The sequence below is a fragment of the Anser cygnoides genome, chromosome 7 (genome assembly GCF_040182565.1).
Source record: "Anser cygnoides isolate HZ-2024a breed goose chromosome 7, Taihu_goose_T2T_genome, whole genome shotgun sequence".
NCBI lineage: Eukaryota > Metazoa > Chordata > Aves > Anseriformes > Anatidae > Anser > Anser cygnoides.
In genome coordinates this window covers 36,055,724-36,076,151 of record NC_089879.1, presented here as the reverse complement: position 1 = coordinate 36,076,151, position 20,428 = coordinate 36,055,724, and the positions used below count along the sequence as shown (strand labels likewise).

The window sequence follows — 20,428 nt, the reverse complement described above, 5'->3', positions numbered from 1 at the left end:
AGACCTTGGTGTAGTTATTTCTTTTTGTGCCCCTAAAAATCTGGGGGTGGGGATGCCTGATGGATACATGTTAGCTATTGACTCATCTCTAATCTGAGACAAGAAACAATAGAAAGAATCTGTTGCTTTTGTGGGTGGCTTTAATAAACTTCAGGCATTTTTTTTTAACCTAATACCCAGCAATGACAAAGGCAACTTAATAACATTGTTTGCAGGCCTGTTTGAAATATTAGTAGAGGGGATCGAAGCTGTGTGAATTTGTTCAACCAAACGTGACTGTAGCCGCATAAATAACAGATACTAACTTCCTTTTCTTTATTGAACAAGTCACGTCCTGAAGGCTTCTGTAAGTCACTATGAACCAATATTCTGCTTAGAAACTTGTTTTATTGTAATATAACTTTATATGACTTAAACCTTGTCAAAAAGGTCATGCAATCCATTCCTATTTTTGTTCCACTTTTTTTTTTTTAAACAGAAGTGATTTTTTTTTAAGAGTCCTTTTGTAACAGAACTGAATTTGCTATGCTAGATGCTTCTCCCACTTTTAGTATCTCTTTATTCTTAATACAGCAAAATGTTTTCTCGGGATAAGCATGTGCTCTCCTCTTTTTCCCCACTGGGAGCGTTGTGTCCCCCCTCTTTCCCCCCTCCAAAAAAAAATTTCATGTTTCCTTCAAGCAAGTGAGGACCCTAAAGATACAAGGGCATTGAAAAATAGAAAACTGGTCAAGATGGATGGCAAAAAACACCACGCATAAATAAAGTACCCCCTTCTTTCTCCCCTTCTCCCCCCTCCCAAAATGAACAATGATTGTGTGGTTGAAGACCTGGCTGAATAAGTGTGTCAGGTACTGATTGGAAGAATGATAAATGGAGTGACCTAACAAAGGATTGACTTCTCCAAAAGACAGGCCTTTTTTAATGGATGGAAAGGGAGGAAGCCTCATTTAGAAGGGAAAGGCTGTTGGCAGTGCAGATATGACAAAGGGGAAGTCGACAACCATTGATTTACGTTCGGGAATGACAGTTGAAAAATTCAACAATAATCATGACAAATGAGAAGCGATGCAGTCAGAGGAAAAAATGCCAATACGTTAAGCCTGAGAAGAAATGCCAAGGTCACAAAGAAAGGTTCCCAAACTTCTGCTTTTGACAACCTTAATGGAAATATTGGAAAAGATGGGGTACAGGTTAAAAGGTATGGTTTGGAATGAGGAATTGTAGGCGATGCTAATTAGAGTTTGTTCTTTAAAAGGAGGTTGTGTGTGTTGCCTACGGTAGTGTTGAGGCGAACTGACCATTAACAGACTGTTATCCTCCAGAGTATCATTTTTTTCTCAAGGAACTGCTGAAATAAATTAATAGCAACAGGCAAACAAGCATGCTCATTTTAAAATATGTTGCTGTTCACTGGATGAAGCAAATCTGTAGATTTTTACCCAGGTCTTATGCATACTATATAACTTATTTACTGTGATACTTCAAATTATTTTTTAAAACAAGATTGCAGAAGATTTAGGCTGTTGGGTCAGATCTGAACAAACCAGTCTGGCATCTGAAAGCTCTTACTTTAATAAATGCAAATCTAAACACAGTAGCATAATCTTACATTGAAGAGGTTTTTAAATAAAGGGTCCTGTTTATTTTTTTTATTTCACTTTGTTGAAGCAATGTTTATGGAATGGGCAGATCATGTGTATAAAATATTTTTTTTTTTGTAGAACATTAGGTTTACCTTACATTATTAAGTAATTTACAAACCTGGAATATGCAGATAGTCACTAGTGTGACGAAATGTGCAGGTCTCTGTTTACTTGGAAATCTTAGAAAATAATGCTGGTGCTAGAAACATGCCTGCCTACTGTATCCTAGTATCCTAGGAAGGCAGTGAATGTCAAAAAACTGTTTAATTTGTGTGATATTGAGTGGCATGAATTGCTTTCACATGTCTTAATTTGCAAATATTCCATGCTATTGATTTAAAAAAAAAATAGATTTAATCCTCCCCAGCAACACCACTTTTAGATTGGGATAAAAAGGGAAAATTTCTTAATTAGAAGGAATGATTGGCTTTATAATAGCTCATTATCATAGTAGCTCTTTCAAACTAAACTCATTTCAAACTCCTGATTTGTAAAGGGTTAAGCCTTTGTAAAGGGTTAAGCCTTCATACAGAAGTACTAATTTAGCATGCAGTGGTCATTTTAATCTTACATGTGCTGAAGAAGGTTATACATTTAAAAACAAATTTGAAATACAGCCTGGGCAAATAATAAATAAATGGGGAGTGGAGGGAGGAGTGTGTGTGTGTGTGGGGGGGGGGACACAAGGAGATGAACAAAATAGCCCCAAAAGATTATAAATTGCTAAGATCTGTTATTTGAGGTAAACCCGGTTCTACAATGGGGTTTTACTAGTCCACTTATACCTGGAGCTGCAAAGTGGAATATAAGGAAACCAGCCTCTTTAGATTAAACATTTTCTAATCAGCTTTATCACTCATCTGAATTTATCTTATTTGAGGAAAATGCCAATATATTAGCGAGCATATATGATACACAAGGTGACCCTACCAACTTAATGACATAATACATTATCCTTAATGAAGTCAATATCTTGTCTTTTAGCTGTCTGTCTATTGGGGCGATTAATTGCAGTGTCATTAAAGTTAGCTCTCTTTTCATTTGAGCTTGACAAGTCGCATAAAACTAATGTTCTTAGTTATCAGCCACTGGAATAGGATGGAGGATGGAGGAAATTGTAGGACAAATAAGGGGGTACTGCAACAGCTAACTTGAAGGAATTTTTCCAATGACTGTTTTCCAAGCTTTCTATTGCCAACTCTGCACGAATAGTTAAAATGTTTGAAACAGAATTATCTGGTTTGGGGTTTTGCTTCTGTGTATTGAGCTTGAATGAGATCGTAATGAACAGCAAACTATCGGAAGCCACTGTGTTATTAAGACATCAGGACTGAAAAATTTACAGAAATAGCCCCATGAGTAAAGTTAAATGAGATTACCTATCTGAAGTTAATGCAATAAACAATATAAAAATATGTTTTTTTCTCTTACTGTAGAGCTTCTTATTTATCAGAGTATGAAAGAAATATACAGCAATTTAGGAAACGAGTTTATGTGAAATAATGGGTTTGCATCTTTGATAAGCAAGACTCAGTCACTAGTGATGATAGCAATGAAGCTCTGGTGCCCAGTGCTAATTGTAGCACAAAAGCATCACTCCCTGCCTTCCCCCTACCTCTGAAACTACAAGACAGGATGGCTGTAATTTACAGTGTGTTATCTTTGTCTATAGCGGCAAGATGATATGAAGTAAATCAAGGTACGAGTAATGAAAGACTGAAAATTTATTCCTTGGAGCACACTTTAAAGTGTAGTATCTGTTATAGTGGCACTGCCTGAAGACCCTGAAATGAGACTTGGATGAAGGGCAATAAAGAAGCATAGAGGCTCATGTTAATGTTGTTTGTCTGAGGTTAGTAATTGGGTTCCACTGATGAGTTGTGTGAAGACAAAGTGAGAATCCTAGCAAGTATTGTAAATCTTACATTGTTGGAACAAGAAGCAATCCTAACAAATATTGATCCTTCCTGTGCCCAGAGGCGAGGAAGAAAGCAGCATGCTGCTGAGCCAGTGTTGTTTCAATAGCACCAATTACCTTAGTGAGGCTAGTGCTCTGCATGAAATCCCACCAGGCCCACAAATTGTGAATTATCAATGATTAGGCTTTTTAGATATATCCCCTAAAATCATGCCAGGTTAGCTTTCTGTATCAATTCTCCTTTCAGTCCCCAAAATGTATTTCTCAAGCCTTTATTTTCAGCTTTTAAAATGCTCTGGATAGGTTTCCAGTATGTCTTATGCACTTAATCGTTTCCCTCTCACATACAATCAATCCCTCCCCCAGGGCCACCCCCCCAAAAAGAGAAGGGGCGGATCTCCCAGCACTTGAAAATATTCTTGGCAATGTTTAGTGAAGGTTTGTTTAACTTGTATTTTTTTTGTTTTGTTTTTGATTTACATTAACTACTTGAAAATACATTGAGACAGGTTTAAAGGCTTATTTTAATAAAAACTCACTTTCTGCACCTCAAACTTCTGTGTACTTTTGATTCTCAATTCAAATTCCTCCTAGAGAAAACTCTCAATCATTATTATGCAATTTACAAAATTACAGTGTGCTAAAAAAAATTGATGTTTGACTCTAAATTCATATGTAGTTAAATGCCTCTGCTTCCTCACTTGCTTTCTGTCTCATCTCATTTGGGGTTATCTGTCCATACAGAGTGAGGCTGATAAAATGCTGTATGAAGGACAGACTTCTGGTGGTGCAGGAGGTGCCAATACCAGTCTGGAGGTTCAAACCTGGGATGGAGCATTGTGACATGGTCCTGTCCTGGAGAGCCTGGGGCCACTGGGGCAGAGAGAGGGAGAGTCTGAGGTTGGCAGCAGGCACAGGACAAGATGCTTCTCCTGCCATTTTCTAGTTTTGTGCTCTTATCTACTGGATCATGCTTATGTCTTATAGGGTACTTGTGATTATTGATGATTTTAGAAGCTTTACAGAAGACATACTGAGAGTCTCAGCTACACCGAGTGAAAAGGAAGGCTTATTAAGGTAGTACACTAAAATATATAATTGATGCTGCTTTGTTACTTGATGGGCAGACTGGGAGGTTAGCTCCTAAGCCAGCCTATTCTCTGGGGGGATACACTGCAGTGTGACAGACCTCCTGGCAGAACCTCTCCTCAGAAAGGACTCATCTGTTTTGTGCAGAGGAGTAGCCTACCTCTGCACTACTTCACCTTTTTCTCCACTGCTGCCAATTTTACTTATACCTTCTCCCACATTACCTTTCCTGTTTTTCTTATACTTCCGAGTTTTCATCGTGTTTTTGCTGTTACATGCTGGGTGATTCAGTTAGTAGGGCCGCCACTTCTGCCTGGTCTCTTATGCTGTGCCAGCTGAAAGTACACAGAGGGATAGCACGAAAGGGTTCAAAATTTGGATTTTTTTTTTTTTGATTCCTTTGTAGGTAGCATACAGTCACTGCTCCAGGCTGGGAACCACTGAAGTGGAGCTTGCTAGGCTGGGGTGCGTGCTGCAGGCAGGTGTGTGTACTGGGAAATGCCACTTGGACTGGATGTGAGGGTTCCCAGTACCCAGTATTTGGTTTTGAAAGGTCCTGTAAATCTTCTGACATCAGCCTGCCTGAAATTTCCACGCAGCATTAGAAGGTGTTGTCATTGAAGGCTTTGCGTTTGAAGGAATTTTCCAGCAGAAGACAAGAACCAGCACCCGCTGTTTTGATGCACAATTCTTTTCCAACTGATCACAAACCAGCAGCAGTTCCAGTGATTTAAAGTAATGGGTTAATAACTTAATAAGAATAGAAGAAGAAGAATAATAATAAGAATCTGTATAAACGCTGTCATATCTGCACCAATAGCATAATGAGAAATTAATATCTTTATTGTATAATAATCATGACGTAAAAATGCTGAGCATTATTGCTGAAATGGAGCTGCGAAGCTGGTGGCCTGTATATGCAATACTTAATACTGTTTAGCATATGCTGCTACGGTACATATACAACCAAACCCTTCCTCCTATGTTGAAAACATCCTAATTGCTAGTGCAGAAAGCACCAATCTATTTTTGGTGGGACCACACAGAACATCATTGAAACCACATTTTTCCTGAGTCTCAGCTGTTGGAAGGAATTCTGCACTACCTATAATATCATTAAATATATTCTTATACCACAGTAAATAAACTGGGGCCTTGAGAAAAGAAGGTGGCTGTAATGATGCCGCTATAGTGTCACTATAGTGATGAAGGTGTATATAGTGATGGCCAAATTTTTACTGTGAGGTAGTTTCCCAGTGTTACAAGACTCTTAATGAGAAAAGAAACAATGAAAGTAAAAACCTATCGTCAAAATTTGGGAGAGGTGTGTGTGTGTGTGTGTTTTTTTGCTTTTTCTCTTCTTAAGAGAATTAGAATCAATTAGTCATTAGCCATTCTTAAGTAATATAATTTTTCCAAAATTCCAAAATTTTTCCAAAAGAAAACATTATTTAAAAAAAAAAAATTGTGGCTTGCCATATGGTAAATTAAACTACAGAACTACAGGTTAGGAGCTGATTGACAGTGGGCTATAACGTTAAAGCCAGAGGCTAAGGTAATTTGCCTTTTTTGCTGGAGTCCAAGTTTACGTTTTAGTCAACAATGCTTTTTCTTTGTGAGTGGTGTTCTCTGAGTCAACTTCACAGCTTTGATTTCTCCCCCCCGACCCCCATGGCTGATGCAATTAAAATTGCATATATTTAGATGTATGACATTTTTGATCCTCCAAGCCTAACATTCCAACAGCAGTTCAGTACCATCTCCCTCAATAACTTCAATTCTCTTTTTAAAGAATAACAAAAATAATTGTGATGACAAACGCTTTTGTAATCTCTGTCTTAATGTGCTTTTACAGTTTCATGATAGGATATTTTTTCCTTCTATTAAGCTGAAGTTTGTGAGTGTCTTTTGCTTTAGAACTTGCCATGTTTACTTACCACTTCATTGTCTGAGTGCCACAAAAATGTACTTGAGATTCGGTGCTACAGGCTGTTCAAACTCTTTAATTAGCATAGAACATAGCAGGTTATTAGGTTGAGCTCAGTAGGGTGACCATAGAATGATATTTTCCTGCCCTACCTCAGCTTTTTAGTTCTTTCTAGCATTTGCCAATGGATTAAGGCATTCTGTTCATCTCTGGAAATCCAAATTACTCTCTGCCCTACGTTGTACAAAATTATTTCTTCAGTTTGTGCTGCCAGTAGAGGACACAGTGAATAGCTGGCTTATTCTTAGCTTATACACCTAGATGTTTAGATACCCGGACTTTGTTTCATCTTTTAGCTTTCTGATATTTCTGGACCTGTTTCTGTGATCTACCTCCCAGACTCACCAAGCTTAAAGGCTAAGATTTACCTATTAATTTCTGAACATTTGGACAGTAATCATTTGGACAGGTATCAGTTCTGGGACAGAAAGAGAGAGCTCTTCTGATCAGTCTTGGTGATCAGTGCTGACCATCTTATATATGTTTACCATCTAATTTAATAGATATAGATTAATAAATGCATGAGTAGCTTCCCTGGTGCTTTACACAGCCCTGGGAAGCTTCAACCATTTACCCCCATCCTAACTCTGGATACTGAACAACCCACTCTTTCTAGAGGTTCAGAAGTCTGAGTGATGCAGAGAAACATAAACCATCCTCCGAAGTCCTCCCTTTGTGCAGACTACTGTATTTCTTTTATGTCTTATGCAGTACAGGATAACAAATGCATTTTCCCTGGATGCAGGTCAACGATGACCCGTATTTTCCATTCTGCCACTTGCAAGACCAAACTTCCACAGTGGAGGCAGAGAGAGGAAGTACTCTTGCATGCTTCCTGTTGCGCTGCTGGAGTAAAAGCTCAAGGTGTCTCGGGCAGGTTCATAAGTGTGTTTAGCTCCCCTTTTCATTTGTTTCCTTGGGCTCTGCTACTTGTGTCAGGACAAGGCCAGAGGCCTGTTGACTTTGTAACTTATTTGGTCCTTATACTCTATCCAGCAAGGGACATAGGGTCTGATAGGGACAGGTATTTAGTAAAATTGTATAAAATGATTAATGTACTCAGTGTAATTTTTCTCTAGTAGTTTGGGAAATATTTTTCCCATTATTCAGTAACAATAATACATATAATTTCTGCATGCATTTCTTTTGTCAGGGAGTATCTTCAGATTTGAAGAGAAAGTGCTGAGAAGTAGGGAGATGAGAATACAGGACATATCACAGAAATCCAAGCAGCACAGTAATAGAAACGACATTGCTCTAAAAGCTGTTTTGAAGGTGCAAAAAAGTTTTGGAAAATTCACAGGTTTCCAATGATTTTTAAGCTAATCACTTTGATTCAGATGTTTCTATTTCAAATAACAAAGATGTTTATTATTTTTCTGTGTTTTAATTTTACCTTATGGTCTTGAAAAGCAAAAGTATATTCCAGTTTCCTACAAGTAATGACACCATCACATTGGAAAGATTATTCTGGATTAATAATTATATATATTTGAACCCTTCAAATTTGTGATTTATCGAGAATGTAAGCAAAGGATTAACTTTCCTTCCCCAGGCATGTGCATGCAAAAACTGCACCTACTAGCCGCAAGCATTTCAAACTGAAACTTAAGAACACTGCCTACAAATCTGTTTATTGTACAGATAGAATGATATTTTTGTAGTTTAATGACACAGATAAGTGGTGAGTATTCATTTTTGCCACCTAGCCCCAGATGCCCATCATAAGAGTGTAGCTGTTAATCATTCACTGATCTCTTTTCCTAAGCCTCAACAAGAAACTGGGGACCACTAAAAACATGCTCCCTTTCATTAAAGAGGAAATTATTACCATATATTTTTGTAATAACCAATAAGATATCAAATTACTTACATTTATAGCTTGTAATCAAGTTTATGTTTAACCTCTAATCCCCATGAAGTAGGTAATGACTGGTTTGTTAGTTAACCACTCATGGGAAGTTAAGGGCAGTTAACAATCTACCAAACCAGTCATTAACTACAGTAGTGACTGATTTCGCAGGTGTTATTGGCATTATAAACTTCCTTCAATGGTTTGTAACAGAAATATTAATTTGTAAAGGAAAATAACATATTTCAGTTACTATGCTGTGACAGGCTGAAAAATTTGGTAGTTTCATTTTATTTCCTTTCTTCTCTTGCCTATACCCCTATACATGCACTGATCAGTATGTAGAACAAGGGAAGTACTTGCTGTAATCTTAAACTACATGTATAGGTCCTTTTGCAACAAGCAGTGGCAAGTACGTTAATAGGATTAGTTTAGACAAATGTGGACTCTTGGATGAATTTCCTAGTGGTAGGTAAAAAATGTCCTCCCTCCGTTAGCATTTGGAGCCTGTAGCAACAGTGTCATGGCACTGGTGTATTGTGATATAAATGAAGATGATTCAGCATGACATATGCTTTAATTATGTGTTTCATTTAAATACTTTTTGTTCCATGTTATAAAGCATGCTAATTAAAAGGTAGTGTTTCACAAGCATAATTTTGATGCAGAATAAATAAGAATAGCTTGTTTATTTATGTAATTTAGGTATCTCAAAGAGGTTAAAAGTAGAGTCAAGCTAAGAATTTTCATCACTTATCCAGGTTAGCTTTTTCTTTGGTTTGAATGCTTACTTGAATAGTGAATAAGCTAGCTGTTAAAAAACTAAGTTCTCCACTTGAATAGTTTCTAGCTTTTATGTTTCTAAAATCATGCAGCAGTATTGGGTTCATACAAGTATCAGAAGCTTGTTTATGCTAATGCATTTAAACCATTAAGAACTTAAAATAAATACCTCATATTAGATCTCATGTGTGCTTCATGTTCTGATTGATCTGAGGCCCACCATGAAGCTACATTAAGAGGATCCCTTTTTCGGATCTGGGTTTTAGAAGGTGTTTGGTACTTTATCATGTGAGCTCTAAAACTACTGAAAAGTAGGCTTGTGGTGTTCTGGAAACTTTCATGCTGTTACGTCTATGTTTGGTGCACTCTTTGTTTTAAAGCAGAGAATAGTTATTGCTCTTTATGTAACAGTGATCAAAAAGGAAAGGCAAAAAGTAGTAGATGTCTCTCCTCAGGTTACACCATCTAGGACTGTGGTCCCAATACGAAAATGTTTGATTTATGTTTAAGCTCTTTGGAGAACTCCTATTGAACTGCAGTCTCCCAAAGAGGGGAAAAGTACCCAGTCCCTTATATTTAGAATAGAAGGTAGCTGCATGAAACTGTTGAAATGCTCTTTTGTGTCTCTTTTGCTGCACTGTTTCTCACTTAACTCCAGGTCTTGGCCTCGTTCCCTCTGTCCCTCTGTTCTTCTGTTTTATATAAAATTTCCCAATTTGGCAGAGTACTTAAAATTAAAAAAAAAAAAAGGAAACAATGTAGTCTTTTAAATTGAACCTTGTTTTAACTTACTCTCTTCTACATGTGAACTATAAACACTTGTGGTAAAAATACAATCTGGAGTTGAAAATTTAATTATCAGATTTCACAGTATGTTCTGGGGGGGAGGTTGTTTGTAGTTTAATTTTACTTAGGGCTACGTTTGCTTTATGGGAAAGCAGTCTCACAGGTCTAAAACTCTTCCAGGCTTATGAAATATAGGATGTCTGTATGTGTGGTCTTTCCCAAAGCAGGCTGTGTATAGCAGCCCCTGTGTGGAGTTGGTGCCTCAGGGAACCGTGTCCATACAGCCCATACAATTTCTAAAGCTGCTGGAAGCTCCTCAGATGTTTCCAACAAGGAGGATGATTGATGTCTACTGGAGCTGTATGTTCCTTGAGAAGTGGACATCTCTTTGATAGGTACCAGTCTGAATCTGCTCATTTCACATAGGTCATCGAACAGCTGTCAAATAGTAACAGCTTTAGGTCACAACTAGCTTGGCCCACATTTGAACCAGTGACCTAGGGGTGAAGGGCATTTTCTGGTACTATCAATCCCCTCAGACATCAAGTCCCTCTTATAGGCTTTCCACTGGAACTTCCACCAGATAAATTGTGCCTGTGATTTCATTTAATGTGACACCAGATCCTGTAAGAAAAATATCTCACTGACTTGTCAATGGAAGTTCTTTGATTTTTATTTAACAATATATAGCACCACTTTACAAAGCATCACATTTTTTATACCGTGGGTATTACATGGGTTAAAGATAGCCATACTCAAATTGTAGTTTTGCAGTTACAGGCTGATCTACTGTACTGTATGTCCCTTTGGGGAAAAAAAATGCGAGTTCCAGCTACAGATTATCAGGAAATTCCAGCCAAACTGTAATTGCATTGTGATAATGCAGTACTTTGTTGCTGTGCAGGTTAAGTGATATCTTCATTACGTAGCATATCATGAAATGAATGTTATTGTTAAGTATAAGGACAGGACATATTAGAGGTATCTTTTATTACACAGTCTTCATTATAAAAGAACAGCTAGTGCTAAATTGTTATCCATATGATAGGTAGAGGTACATTGTTCTTGTGCTGCTGCCTCTGATTAAGACTAGGATAATGCATGGTTCCTGCCTTTTATGTCCATCAGGAAACAAGACAGACCACAGTAAAATAGATGAGCATATGCTGGCAAAAGATTAAAAAGACCAGTGGTAAAGTCCATTAATAATTCTCATATTTAGGATTTTCTTGGTACTGTACTTATAGAATCTACAACATTTAATCTCTTTTCAGAAAAACCAGCTGAGAGAACCTTTTTCCTCCTCTGACTGATAGGCCTAGATTTTCAGAGGCAGCACATTTGTCTGTCAGAGCAGTTGGCTGGTGTCGTGATTTAGTTTCCGTCAAATGATGCTGGTGTCCGGTTGATGATATAGCCTTGCTGGATATGGGGAAATTTGTTACCTTTAGCTTTGACAGGAAGATAATTGCTGATGGTTAACAGAACTGTGCAGAATCCATTGGTTTTGCAGCAACACAAGCAATGGAATCTCCTTCAAGAAGTCAGTCTTTTCACATAAACTTCTGTAGGCTGCTTCTTCATAAGACAAATTTTATTTTTTTGTTGCACCAAAGTATATCTGTGTATCTGTAGCTTTGGGAGCTTACTGACCTGAATAATAACAGTGCATCTTAAAATGATGAAGACGATGAGGTAGCTTTATTTATATATATATATATATATATATATGTACGTCGCAGCATTTGTGATCTTTTATATTTTTCCAACATTTGTAAAAAGAAGGGGTCAGTTATTCAGTTTGCCTTTGCTAACTGAAAGTGTCTCCTGGGCATTTGACTGGTTAAATGTAAGTGGTACAAATAATAAAAATGTCTCAAAATTAGAACTGAATGTAAAAAACCTTAATATAAAGTGGCAAATTTTGAGTTAATGCAGAAGAGATTTTAAAATCCACTTTAAAATGTTAGGCTTAAAGGAGACACCATAAATTATTGTCAGTGGCAATATTTTGTGATCTCTTTCATGATTTTCAGATTTTTGTGGCCAAAGACTTCATTGGATTTTTTCCAAGAGTACTCTAATTGTTCACAGTGTTTAATCACTATATCAATATACCTTTTTCCAGTCTTGCGAGGAAAAAAGAGTCCTTCCTGTCACCCCACGTTTCTTTCTCAGGTCTGGACTGTAAAATACACAATTGCCTGAAAAGCTTGCCCCACTCTTGCTCCCTCATATGGCAGTGAAAAATAAATTGGTTTCTAATAGCAGGAGACCAAAATCTATGAATGGGTTGACCAGTAATAAATATCACCTTACTGGTAATGTGTTTTCATAATACTGGACTTAACCTTGTTTATTCTGGTTATTCTAGAAGTTATATTGATGTTAGTAAATATCTTTATTGAAGCTATTTTTCCAGCAGAGGAATTCTGACAAAAAATGGGACAACATTATGCTCATGCAGAGATGATTACCTTGCATCACACAATGTATATAATATATGCAGTAGCGTGCTTTTAAAATTACTATTGATTTTTGGTTGTTTCCCTTTAAAATGTTGATGGTCAGATTAACTGAAAACTATACTCACCTTCATATCTTCCTTTCCTTTTGCTTTTCTTTATAACCCAGCCTCCAATCATTTATCTGCTTGCTACCTGCACTGTTTCCAATGCATCTTTGCATGCTTTTTTGCTTCCCATCTGAAAGTTGCTTTCCCTAAACATACTTCTAAATGCCCCTTCTTCTTCTTGTTTTGGCTGCATGCCTGTGTGCTTCCCCTGGCCGTCTCCTCTCCTCACCCTCGGCCTGCTGCAGCCCGGCATGTACGGAAAGCTCAGGTGCCTGGACATGTGTAAGCAAATTTTCTTGAGCTGGTGAGCCATAAAATAATAAGATTATGGCAACTACTGGCCATTTGCTTTAATTCCCCTTTGCAGATTGAATCTTGTGAGGAAAGACATTTGGCATTAAACTGCCTGATCATCATTCAATGTGTAGAGGTCACAGGTGCAGTGGATGGCCAGGTCAGTAGCATGGGTCCTGTTAGCAAGTTGCATCTGCCCAACAGGAAACCATTGCTTTCTGCTTCGACAGCCTCTGGCATGGAATCCAAGTGATGCAACCTGTCAGAATCACTTGGGAAAATAAGAGCATATGGGGAAAAAAAAATGCAGAACCATCTCCCCCCCACCCCCTTTTTTTTTCTTTTCAAGAAATATTAGTCATATAATTTATTTATTTATTTATTTATTTTTTATTAAGGAGAAGGAAACTAGACAAAGTAATTTCAATTTCTTGGTCATTTAGTTCATGTATTTTTTTATACCCTGAATTACTATTGGCCTTATGTAAACTGGTGGCCGTTAGGCATTAATTTCTCAACAAGGCTAAATTGTGAGGAGTCCAATATGCAGGAAGCGTTTCTTCAACATGGTACAAATGTTTCAAACTACAGCTCTTTCCCCACTAAAGAGCTGGTCTGTCAGGACTTTGACCTAAGAATCTGATATTAAAAATTCTTAATTGACGTGTAACTTTTCTGAATTGCATTTATACACCTTGTGTAGGGCCGGTTTAGTAGTTAAGAACATGTGGGTTATGATGTGAAGTGATGGAATAAAAGAGGATGATTTCACTGAAAGTGCCATGTGGCAGCAGCTCCAGTTTAATGACTTTTTAAATAGCTTATGGGAAGAAAGAAAACCGTGTTGTATTCTCAGTGAGATGTCACCAAGATCTAAAATTAGAGAAGTTATTCTGAAACACCTAACCTTTCCCCTGAAAAACAAAGAGTGTTTAAATTGCATGTTGTGCCTCAAAGTTTCAGTCCCCTCCCACAGCCCCCTCCCCCACGACTCTGCATCATTTTATTTTCTTTACTTGGTTTTACCACTGTATGACCTCGTGTTGTATTTTTTCTGAATGACAATGAAAGTAATTGAAAATATTGATTGGCAGTACAGTTAAGTTGTCAACACAACCATTTAATTTGTCAGGAGGACTTGTTAAATTGTCAAAAATCATATAAAAAAAACTCCTTCAGTCACTGATGATATACATTAGAGATGTTCACGAATCAAATGGGCCATTTTTGAGATAAGTGTTGAAGAAAAATTCTGAAATGGCTTTCTCTAGATTTTTTTAAGGTCAGATTAAAAAGAATATCCAACGAATACCTGACTGGTAAACACATTCAGTAGAGTACCGGGACACAGTATCACCTATTTTCCAGCAGCTCCTTTACATGCTTTGTATTTTTAAGTGTCTGGGTTGAAGTTTGGTGTTACTTCTGCAGCAAGTGTGTTTATTTTAGCAGTTTGTTTTAACGTTTGGGTCTTTTGATCTCAGGATTTATATGTAGGCTGTACCATAAAAGACAATGTTGTTAGTGTTTTATGGACCTTATCTCTGTCTTAGGATAAATGTTGCATTTTGTCAATGTGCAATTATGCAAAGATCTCCTTTCACTTGATTTGAATCTGCATGCCTAATCTTGGATACTGGTACAGATTAAGGTGTGCTGTGATTCAAATAAAATGATACGAACTTGTCTGTGGCATCATGCTTTTTCTTGCTAATGTTGTGCTATTTTGAACTGGAGGTGAGATTTTCAAGGTTTTCTCAGGCAGCTAGTTGCACAATTCCAGTTGGCCTCACAAATTCAACCAAAATATAATGCAATGCAGAGTAAAGTGTTCCTGCTGACCCAGGACATTTCTGCAATTCTTCCTGTAGCTTTTCCTTTTCTGGTGGTACTCTGGAAGATGTTCAGTATTTTCATTTTCCGTTGGTTTTGCCAACCCAACTGGTAGAATTGGAAAGTGAGTAACTCAACTCACCACCATTGTCTTCTGTGGTATTTGCCTTCTTTAGGACTCGTGTAAAGGAAGGTTAAAAAGAATGAAAGATTTTGTTGTAAATGTATTATAGATTTTTTCTTTTAAAGTACCTTGAAAAAGATTCATAACTTTCTCTTATACCTTGGCATTTGGGCCATGGTCTTGACTACAAAAAAAGGTGTTTAACCATAACAGATTATGGTTAGGAAATATGAGGAATAACATTTTAAGATCAAAATTCATACAACGTAAAACGTTATCAGGACTTTCTGAAGATGTTGAGTGATGTTGTAGTCTCAGTTGCAGCAAGCTGTAGTTTAGTTCCTGCTCCATATCATCATATGTTATTAAATAAAAAGCATGTGGAAGTTGCTTGCTTTACTTTGTCGATCAGAATACTGTATTATAAAGCTTAAAAATGTTTCAGACTCATTTTGCCAATCTAGGCACGAAATGTATTTCCATCTTTTTTCTCTGTCCAGCCCACACCCTTTCATTTCTACCTAAAGGGGGTTTTCTTACCTAGGAAAAAGTCAAGTAGTCCCCGTAGTTTTGTGTATTTGTGATATTTTGTGAATTTGTACTGTTCATAAAAACTTGGGATGTAAAGCATAGTATATAAATACTCATGATTAATTATTGCACCTTATTTTCTTTGAATAAAAAGCTTTATTTTTTTTGTAAGAAGTCTTTAAGTTAGTTTGAAAATAGTAGCATTTTAAAACTACCAATAGTATTTACAGCTGCAACTCATTTTTTAATAAAATAAATTGGTCAAGACTGAAACCTATTTCTCTAAGAAATCATTCTTCAAAATGAAGAGCCATTAAGAGGAAAGCAGAGATCAGATGGTCTGCAGCTGGATTTAAAAAAGTGGAAGACTGATAAATAAATAAATAACCAAGCCCAAAGCACAGTGCTGGGGTTTAGGGAGCAGTTAGCAATAATAGCTTGTCTTAGGTCAGAGAATTTCAACCTTATCACATCAGTGTGTTAAATAACATTTTCTGAAATAGGGTTTTGCCTTTTGAGGTTATAAAAAAGTGCCCTTCTCTGTTCCCCGGATGCAGAAAACCATATCATCCTCTCTGTGATTGTCCTGCCTCCAGTGCATATATTTAAAAAAAAATACAGTATTATAAATACAATTGTCAATATACCTTAATTCATCAAAGATCATTTAGAAAAAGCTTGCATGTTTTATAAGCATGTTAAATTAGCCATGTGTTCATTATATGGGAGACTTTACATTTTAATTATGATTTGTGATGTCCAAATTATAGGTCGGTGTATGTGCCTTTGTTGCAGTGGCTTTCTCTCATCTATCAGTTCATTTGAGCTGTAATATTACTTTCTTCTAATAAAACTTTAAGCTCATCAAGTTAGGACAGGAAAATTGTCCGTGGATTGGTCTCCTACTGAGCTCCAAGTATTAAGAGGGGGGTTGGGTGTCTTCAAAATTGCTCATTCTGCTTGCGGGATGCAGAGAAGCTTTGCGCTAGTCCTGACATAAGAGAAAGCAGCAGCTCTAACCTGAATGTTGGAGAATCCTGACCTTAATTGTTCAGGACAGGAACAATGAATCTTGATCCTTGGAACAGTCTTAGCTATTCTGGGAAATGTAGTCATCTCTAAGTATGACAGTTTGGTTATTACTGATTAGGCATGTTTCAGATGAGATTTCCAGGGATCAGTGATTAACATACACCATCTATAAGTAATATTTTTTTCAGGGTCAGATTCTGCAGGGAGCTTGGTTACCTCAAATCCTTCTTAAGTCACTGGCTTCTTATTTAACTATTGGATGGATGTTGGTACAAAAGCTTGCAATTTTTTTTTTTCCTCCAAGTGGATAGGCATACTAAATTACTTATGGAAAAGTTAATACAGCTAAAGATATGATATAGCCGAATATGCTGACTAACATTCTCCTGGGAAGTAGTTTCAATAGAACATGGGATAAATCTGTTATTTATGAAAGGAACCCTCTGTCTCTCTAAGGGTCTAATTCCTTGACTGTTGCAAAAAAAAAAAATAAAAAATTTTAAATGCAGCAGTCCCTATTTCGGTAAATGTTGTAGAACAGGTAGATTTACAGTGCTTTAAAGAAAAGTGGCATAAAACATTCACTTGACATAATAGGATGAGGGGTTAGGTACTTGCACCCTGAAAAGTTGTAGAGGCTTTGTATTAGAAGTTAACCCAAGGCGATGATTGGACATTACAATAAAGATCATGTGCTAAAAGGGAACGTAAACAGCCTGGAAGGTGTCATGGATTCACATCCATGCTGTTAAAGATGGTCTTGTGGAAGAAATGGATGTTTCCCTCTGCTCTTGTAATTTCCAACAAGCTTCTGAAAGCCAATTTTGTGGTGCAACACATTTATTTAGTACTATGATTACATTAAAGGTATTCTTTTGAGGATCTTCTGTCCTGCATATTCTTGGATGCAATGTTGAGCATTTTAAACCTGTAAAATGTGGTATGTTTTCTGGTAAGTGACCTTATATGTTGTAGGTGCTCAGTGCTTGGCAAGATCTGATTCTGTTTAAGAGATGTGGAGGAAAAGTCATCTAAATAGTGCTTGAAAAAAATGTTGGAGGTGAAACTGTAACATTTACTTTTTTTTTTTGTTTGCTTGCATTTTTTTCTAGTATATTTGTCATGACTTGATAGTCTTGAGTGGAATGGCCACTCACTATTTGAGTATAGAATCACAGAATGGTTTGGGTTGGAAGGGACCTTAAAGACGATCTAGTTCCAACCCCCCTGCCATGGGCAGGGATACATCCCACCAGACCAGGTTGCTCAAAGCCCCATCCAACCTGGCCTTAAACAATTCCAGGGATGGGGCATCCACAACCTCTTTGGGCAACCTGTTCCAGTGCCTCACCACCCTCATAGTAAAGAACTTCATCCTTATATCTAATCTAAACCTACCCTCTTTTACTTTAAAGCCATTACTGCTTGTCCTATCCCTACACTCCCTGACAAAGAGTCCCTGCTCAGCTTTCTCTTTTAGGTGCTGGAAGGCTGGTATAAGGTGTCCCCGGAGCCTTCTCTTCTCCAGGCTCCCCAACGACCCCAGCTCCCTCAGCCTGTGTTTACAGGAGAGGTGCTCCAGCCCCTTGATCATCTTCGTGGCCCTCCTCTGGACTTGTTCTAATACATCCATGCCCTTCTTGTGCTGGGGGCCCCAGAGCTGAACACAGTGCTCCAGGTGGGGTGTCATGAGAGCAGAGTGGGAGAATCCACTCCCTCACCCTGCTATGGTTGGCTTTTTAAAGTAGGTGATGTACAACTACTTTAAGCAGGGCAGGTAAATATTGCATGCTAAACTGAGTAGCACAGCCTTTCAGCCTACTGCAGATGCAGGTCTTACTGTGAATCCCAGGTTATTCTCCTCCCTGTTGTTCTATTAGCCAGAGAAGCTTATTGTGCTCAGATTAGTGCATTGTATTAAAAATAAAATTATATATTCTGCTGTTTTTCTCTCACTAGGACTTAGAGGACAAGCGAAGAGATTCATTGTGTCTTTGTCCCTGATATGCTGCATAATGCATATTGTAAGCATTTTACATGCATAAACTATGACTATTTTATTTAGTACTTAACATTTGAGGATTATGACTAACTAATCCTATTATCCAGGCCTGACATTTTCTACTTAGTAAGTAAAGATGAAGACAGCAAGATAGACTCTTGTATAAGAAATCTGGCCTAGAATTTATCATGGCATCAGTTTCTAGCAACGTATCAGGTTTCATGTCATCTTGGGCAAGTCTGTTAATTTCTGATGTCTTAATTTCTTTATGTGGTCTCCTGTGGGTAAAACACAACCATTAAAAAAAATATATATATATGTATATATTAAATTGTGTAGATATTTGTGTAGGCTGGGGGCTTGTAGTTACAATATGGGTTTGTCCTCTTAGAATGGTGGGGCATTGATCTTGGGTAGTAATGAAGGTGACAGGATGATACCTATCAAGGCATTGTCCTTGAGGCACCTAGGCAGTCCTCGCAGCCCGTAGATAAACTGGCGAAGTAACAAGTATTTGTCTACATGTTTATATCTGTGGTTAAATAATGTGCTAAAAGTTTTGCATAGTTGTTTGTAAACCTCATAGTAACAAAGTCTTTGACCAATGTCGTTTTCATGTATAAAAGATCTTGCACTGTTAAGTTTGCTTCTTTGTGAATGAACGATCCATTGTGCTATCAAAAATAATAGTTAACTCAGTTAAGTGAAGTGACACTTTCATTCACCATTGATTGCTATTTATTTATTTTGATCAGTTACTGTTTGCACTGTCATTCTTCTATGGTGTTGTCAATGTGATAAAATCATACATCCAGCTCACTTGTTTCTCTTCTTACAAAATCTATACTAAATTTCTCATGGTGCCCTGTATTTTTTAGTGCAACTGCTCGTGCAGATGCTGATTATTCCCTTTGATGGAACACACTTTTTTTTTTCCCCCCCTGCAAAGTATTCAGCTATGTCTTACTTACTTGTGATTGTCATTTTCTGAAGAACAAGCTCTAATGTGGTTTTGTTTTATTGTGGAATATCTGGCATCTATTAGCCTGTAACTGCCAAAAAGTGATGAATTAGTGACAGTGCATCACACTTGGTGCTTTAATTCCGATCTACACCTGGAAGTGAATTTAAAACTTCTTTCATCTCCTGTTGGTATGATCTTCAACAAAATCCAGATAAAAAGACATCTCCCACGCCCACTCTTAACTCTGCAGTCTTTGAATGCGGGGCTTGGTGATAAAAACAATATTGCATTAATTCTTTATCTAATAACACAGGCTTATTCTTTGTAACTAACAACAATGAAGGGTGTCTTTAAGAAATCTCCAGTGAGCATTGAGGCATTACAGATTAGGTCAGTAGAACTGCTGCTAGGTTGAGCATGATGGATGAGTGGGAGAATGAGTTTCTGCCGCACAGTATTGTGAAATCTTTTCATTGTCACCAACGGGCCTATGAGGGGCTGATGAATGAGGGAGCAAGTGTCAGAAACGCCCTTCCTTGCCCTGGTACACTTTTAATATCTCCCATAGCTACAGGATGAGTATTGATAAAAGTAAAGTTTAAAAATAACCATGGAGTGATAAGTAACAATGATTTAAGGAAAAAACTGCAATGGGGTTAGAGAAGGTTCATTTTCTAAAAGTGCATAGGAGAGAGGAAGCTGAACTGTGTGGACTGGAGAAGGAGCAGGAGGCTTTTTATAAGAAGCTAATGTGATGAGGATGACGAGTTCCTTGATGGATGAGTTACTTCCATCTGGTTGCAGTATATGTAATAAATAGCTATGCTCATGTTTGACCTCTTCCACTTACCAGACACATCTCTTTTGGGATATCCAGGAGAGAACCGTCCATTATGGTCAGGGGAAGGGGAAGTAGGGAAAAGAGAGAGTGACCAACATACAGAGCTTGGGAGGCTTACGGATTTGCACACAGGGCAAGGGAAAATGGTGTCAAAGTTGTATAAAGTGAACA

General features: G+C 37.5%; 1 protein-coding gene across 5 annotated transcripts in view; it reads left to right on the top strand.

The window, feature by feature from the left end:
* The window catches only part of LRMDA (leucine rich melanocyte differentiation associated), a 712,994-nt gene that overhangs the window by 331,576 nt on the left and 360,990 nt on the right, over positions 1 to 20,428 (top strand). Inside the window, exon 3 of one of the 5 annotated variants that reach the window (XM_067000858.1) lies at positions 4,552 to 4,641. The exons of the other annotated variants lie outside the window; for them this stretch is intronic. Coding sequence (XP_066856959.1) covers positions 4,552 to 4,641 — 90 coding nt within the window. The remainder of the gene's footprint in view (positions 1 to 4,551; positions 4,642 to 20,428) is intronic. 5 annotated transcript variants of the gene reach the window in all.